The 6316-nt window shown below is 34.4% G+C and overlaps 1 protein-coding gene across 1 annotated transcript in view; it reads left to right on the forward strand.

The window, feature by feature from the left end:
- SA1 (stromal antigen) overlaps positions 1–4032 on the forward strand; it is a 31492-nt gene extending 27460 nt beyond the window's left edge. The window contains exons 11-12 of the mRNA XM_072541206.1: positions 60–303; positions 3534–4032. Coding sequence (XP_072397307.1) covers positions 60–303; positions 3534–3727 — 438 coding nt within the window. The 3' untranslated portion in view covers positions 3728–4032. The remainder of the gene's footprint in view (positions 1–59; positions 304–3533) is intronic.
- The last annotated feature ends 2284 nt before the right edge of the window (positions 4033–6316 follow it).

Raw genomic sequence — 6316 nt, forward strand, 5'->3', positions numbered from 1 at the left:
TCATGCAATACATCAATACATTTTGCTCTAAATAATTACTTTAAACATGTATTTTTTAGGAATTGGCAAAACGATTTGCGCTGTCCTTTGGTTTGGACGCCGTCAAAAACCGAGAAGCTATTACAGCTTTACACAGAGCAGGTATTATATTTGCAGTGACAGCTTCAGAGAATATATCAGATGATCCGACTGGTCCGCCGCCGAACTTATCCTTTTTGGAAATATTAACGGAATTTACAAATAAATTGCTGAAGCAAGACAAACGAGTTGTCATGGGCTTTTTGGATAAAAGAATTACAACAGGTAGAGTTATTATTGTTAGTAATAATAAATTAATTTAATAGTCAGGCTTTGCAGTTCATTTAATATATATTTCATCACAATTTTTTTGTGCGCATGCGTTAGTATCAGCCGTTTTTTCGTACTGTTAGGGTAGGTTAGTAATATAAATAACAAAGTACCTGTGAACACATCTTCTTCTTAAAGTGTCTATCCGTTCCGGATGTTGGCGATCATCACGGCTATCTTTACTTTGTTTATTGCAGCGCGGAACAGTTCAGTGGTAGTCGTGTTATACCACTTTCGTAAATTTTGAAGCCAGGAAATGCGTCTTCTTCCCGGTCCTCTCTTACCATTTACTTTCCCTTGGAGAATCAGCTGGAGAAGGCCGTAACGTTCTTGATTTCTCATTACATGTCCTAGATATTCCAACTTTTTAGTTTTGACGGTCATGAGAATTTTACATTCTTTCCCCATTCTACGCAGGACCTCCACATTAGTAACTCTGTCAACCCAGGATATACGTAAGATGCGCCTATAACACCACATTTCGAAAGCTTCGAGCCGATTCATAAATGCAACAGTCAGTGTCCATGCTTCCATTCCGTAGAGCAGAACTGTGAATATGTAGCAGTTCAATAGACGGCATTTTGTTTTTAATGATATGTCTCGACTGTTGAAAATAGTTCTCATTCTAACGAATGCTGCTTTTGCTTTTATTATTCGCTGTTTAATTTCTGTTGAGTGGTCCCATTGGCTATTTAAATTGGTGCCTAGATATGTATATTGCTCGACTCTTTCGATATTCTGTTGGTTGATTGTAAGTTGAGCGTTTAGTATTGGTTTTTTACTAATTGTCATAAATTTGGTTTTCTTTATGTTAAGAGCTAGTCCGTATCTGTTGCTGACTTCTGTTATGCGATTTGTTAATATCTGTAAGTCATTCAGATTATCGGCAAAAACTATAGTGTCATCTGCATATCTAATGTTATTCAACCATTCACCGTTTATTAGTATTCCTTTCGCACAACCGTCTAAAGCTTCCTTAAATACCCATTCAGAATAAATATTGAACAACAATGGAGACAAAATACAGCCCTGTCGTACTCCACGTTCTATTGTAATTTTATCAGTTAACTGGTCTTCTATTTTGATTTTGGCCGTTTGATTGTAGTAAATGTTTCTGATGATTCTAAGATCTTTGTTGTCAATTCCAATTTCTTGCATTAGAGTCATTAATTTGTCATGTTTTACTCTGTCAAATGCCTTCTGGTAATCTATAAAGCATACGTATATGTCACAATTCACATCCCTGCATCTCTGAAATAGCACCTGTACAGCAAAAAGGGCCTCCCGTGTTCCCAGAGCATCACGAAATCCGAATTGTGTTCTTGTTATTTGTTCCTCACATTTTGTATATATTATTTTGTGGATGACCTTTAGAAATGTTTTAAGTAAATGGCTCATAAGGCTTATAATTCTATAGTCTTCGCACTTTCTCGCATTGGGTTTTTTTGGAAGATTTATAAAAGTTGACACTAACCACTCTTGGGGAACCACGCCCGTATCATATATACTGTTAAATATATTGGTCAACCATTTTATGCCATCATAGTCCATAAGTTTTAAGAATTCTGAGTGAAAATTATCAGGGCCTACTGCTTTACCATCTTTGGTGCTTTTGATGGCATATTTTACTTCTTCGACTGTAAATGGTGGTCCAGATTCGCAATTGGTGTTTGTTGTAATACCAGTGTTACTTCGTATATCTTCAAAAGTTTTTTCCACGTATTTAATCCAAATATCTTTTTTATGCTCTATTTCCAGTACTATGTTTCCCTGATTATCTGTCAGGAATCCAGTGTTCTTGTGTTTATATAAGCCTGCCGCTTCTTTAATCTTTTTATGGAGGTTAAATGAATCATGTTTTTGTTGTAATGACTCTATCTCTGTACACTTTGAGCTAAACCAATTTTCTTTTGCTATTTTAATAGCCCTTTTTTTCGTTATTTATGTTGTTGTAGTAATTCTTATTATCTTTAGCGTTTCTTCTGTCTTCCATCATACATAGAATCTCTTCCGTCATCCATTCCTTTTTATTTGTTCTTTCAGGTTTTAAGTATTTCTCTGTTATTTCTTGACTTACTTTGTGCAAATTTTCTAGTTCTACATCTGTGTTATCTGTTTCTGTACGGGCCCATGGTTTTTCTGTACGAGCCCACGTTTTTTCTTTTAAGCGTTTTTGTACCTTTTCCTTTGCTGTTTTATTTTTCAGTTGGTTAATATCGTACTTCATAATTTTTGGTCTTTGAACTTTCTTTAAACTAAGTTTCATTTTGGCGATAAGTGGATTGTGGTCCGAATTTATGTCGGATCCCGGGTACGCTTTAACAGATGTTATAGAGTTTCTAAATCGTTTGTTAATAAGAATATAGTCTACTTGATTTCGTACTGTGTGATCTGGAGTATCCTGGGGAGATTTCCACGTATATAGTCGTCTTGGAGGAAGATCATAAAAGGTGTTTGTCAAAGGTGTGAACACATAATTACGATAAATAAATACTAAAGAAAATATAGTTATTGAAAAAAATTACAAAAATAAAGAAAAAAGTGCCTCAATTAGCAAATAATTTTTTTCAATCAATTATTATTACATTTGTACAATAAGATTTAAAGACATGCATATTATTTTATAAATTTTCTAAATCCTTTATTTGTATTAAATAATATTCAGTCATGGTTATTTTTCATTTTTAGCCTTAAAATAGTAAATGATCTACTTTATTGATTATACACTATAATAATAGCTGTATTAATATATTTCAGCAAGTAATAAAAATCGATTGACATCATATATTAGAATAAAAAATTATAGATATTATATTTGTATAGTAAACAAGTAATGATGCCTAACATGTTAATAAAAAACAGTACCAATCTATTGTTTCAACATGCGCTGCGCATGCGCTCGTCACAAAAGGTCTATTACGAAAAAAACGCATACAAAAAGATGTACAAGTTAAATGCGTTTTGATCAAAATATGCTGACATTTAAAACGACTTTAGGATTTGTTTTTAGTTGTCCCGGTCTAAAAGTGACAGATGACAGAACGTATCTTCTGTGGTTTTAACAGTTCTTCCGTCTGTGAAGTCAAGTTTAGATTAGAATTCCCAAATAAAACGATTATTTTACAACACGTTTATTAATTTTAATTACAAAATTACTTGTTTTGCTAAGTTATACCAATTTTTAGGAATGCCCAGTAGTAGGGGCGAAGATTGGCAACCTCTTCTTTTGTACAGAAATTCCTTATTACATGGAGAGACGGATCAACTCCCTACAACAAGTAAACGGGCTTATGGAAGAAAACGTCAGAAGTCTCCTGATTCTGATCAAGAACCAGACGACTTGTCCGATCAAGAATTTCCAGGAAATTTGTATGGTTAAGAAAATGTTTTATTTGTTAAATTTAATGGATAGATCATATGGTTATAATATGTACTTTAATTTTAACTTTGTACACATTAGATTTAAAAACATGTTTTGTTAAAACAATTTAATATATGTCGTTCCAACTTATGAACTTTTTTTCTTGAAAAGTTGAATCATACCAGAGACAAATTGTGAAAACTAAGAAATGGTAATACATATAATATAAAATGTTAACTTCCAAAGTTACGACTGAAGTTTTTTATTTTTTAAATTAGTTTTTTTTAGTATGTATTTGGTAGATAATAAATGGTTTTTTTAATTTTATGTTTCTTATTTACACGATTACGCCAAACTACTTCTTCTTCTTTACGTGCTATCTCCGCGATGGAGGTTGGCAATCGTCATGGCTATTCTGATCCTAGATGCGGCCGCTCTGAATAGTTCGATGGAGATGAACTATGAGATTCTTCTCCTTTCTACACTTCTCTTGCCCTGGATTTTCCCTTGTATAATTAATTGAAGTATGTTGTATCTTTCATTACGCATAACATTCCCCAAGTATTGCAGCTTTCGTGTGTTAATGGTTTAAAATATTTCCATTCTTTTGTTGATTGTTCTCATGACTTCATTGTTTGTTACATGCTCGGTCCATGATATCTTCAGGATTCTTCTATACACCCATAGTTCAAATGCTTCTAACCTTTTGATTGTAGACGGATTAAGTGTCCATGCTTCTATCCCGTAAAGCAGAGTTGAGAAAATATAACACCTTGCCAGCCTAACTCTCAAGTCTAATTTCAGTTCTCTTGCACAAAGTACCTTTCTCATTTTATTGAAGTTTGTTCGTGCTTTCTCTATTCGAACTTTGATTTCTTTGGAGTAATCTTTTGTGCCTGATGTTTATAATATAGATTTGTTATAATTCGAAGGTATCGTAATTGTTTTGCTTTGAGGACGTCTATTGGCTGTTTGTGGCGGACTTAATCGAAAGCCATGTTGTAATCTATGAAACAGACGTACATATCTTGATTCACATCCAAGCATTTCTGGATTAGTACCTTGAATGTAAATAGAGCTTCACGGGTACTACGCCTCTACGGAATTCAAATTGGGTTTCTTCAATATCCACATCAAGTATTTGGTAAATGCGTTTATGGTGATGTTTAAAAATATTTTAAGTGTGTGAGACATCAGGCTTGTGGTCGGTGCATTCTCTAGCATTTTTCTTTTTTGGGAGACAAATAAATTTTGAGGTCAACCATTCATTGGGTATGTCACCCGACTGATAAATTTCATTAAAGAGCTTTAAGAGGACATCCACGTACTCATCTATTATTTTAAGGATATCAATACGCAGTTGATCTGGCCCCGGGCTTTTTTCGTTTCTGGTGTTCTTTAGTGCATACAATATTTCTTCTTTTGTAATTGCTATACTTGTTTCTCTGTCCTCGAAAGATATGTCTTGTAGGTTTCCTCTTTCGTTATCGGCCTTCTTCGTCTTCTTGTGCCACTCCTATCGGAGATTGGAAATCATCAAGGCTATCCTGACCTTGTTTACAGCTGACCTAAAGAGTTCATGATTGGTACAGCCAAACCACTCTCTAAAATTACGCAACCATGACATTCTTCTACGGCCTGGATTCCGTTTTCCTTCTATTTTTCCTTGCATTATATTTTGAAGTAATGCGTATTTATGTCCTCTCATCAGGTGACCTAAATATTCGAGTTTTCTTCGTTTGATCGTTGACAAAATTTCTGGGTCTTTTCCTATCCTTCGCATTACTTCAAAGTTTGTAGCTCTTTCGACCCAACTTATCTTCAGCATTCGACGGTAGCACCACATCTCGAAACTTTCAATATTTTTTATATTGTTCTGATTGAGAATCCAGGCCTCTACACCGTATAATATTCTTATTATTACGTATTAAATACGTAGCCCCTTAGCATTCTTAATCGGAGAGGGATGCTGTTGCAGAAGAATTTCCTCATCTTTATGAAAGTGGCCCTGGCAATTTCGATTATAGTATTTCCATTTTTATCTAAAATAGTTGTGTTGTGGTTTCTTTTTTGCAGCCCTGCCATTTCTTTAACCTTTTTATGTAGGTTGAATAGGTCGTATTTGTTCTGATCTCAACATTTTTCCCCTTTGCCTCTCTTATCATTTTTCTGATTTCATTATTAATGATTTTGTAATTGTGACTGTCTTTGTTCTTGGCTTATCTTCTTTGATCCATCCTGCCGAGTATTTCGTCGGTCATCCAGTTGTCTCTCTTTCTTATCGGTTCTTTGAATACCTCTTGGCATGGAACGACGAGACAGTTTTTTAATGTTTCCCATTGTTGGTTGATCTCGTAGGTGTTAGTATCTAATTTATCAAAGTTTTCGTATATTTTCTGTTGGAGTTTGTTTTTATATCAGCTTCTTTCAGTTTTCTAACATCTAATTTTGGAGTTATTTGGGTTTTCTAATACGTTTAAGCTTAAGCGGGACTGTTAAACACTAATGCGTAAATCCAGTTTAGCAAGGAGCTGAAGTGCAAATAGATGGAATGAGAACCGAAGATGTAGAAATGAGGGGTTTATCAGGGTTCTCTGCTCTCCGCAA

Source organism: Diabrotica undecimpunctata, chromosome 8 (assembly GCF_040954645.1).
Source record: "Diabrotica undecimpunctata isolate CICGRU chromosome 8, icDiaUnde3, whole genome shotgun sequence".
Taxonomy (NCBI): Eukaryota; Metazoa; Arthropoda; class Insecta; order Coleoptera; family Chrysomelidae; genus Diabrotica; species Diabrotica undecimpunctata.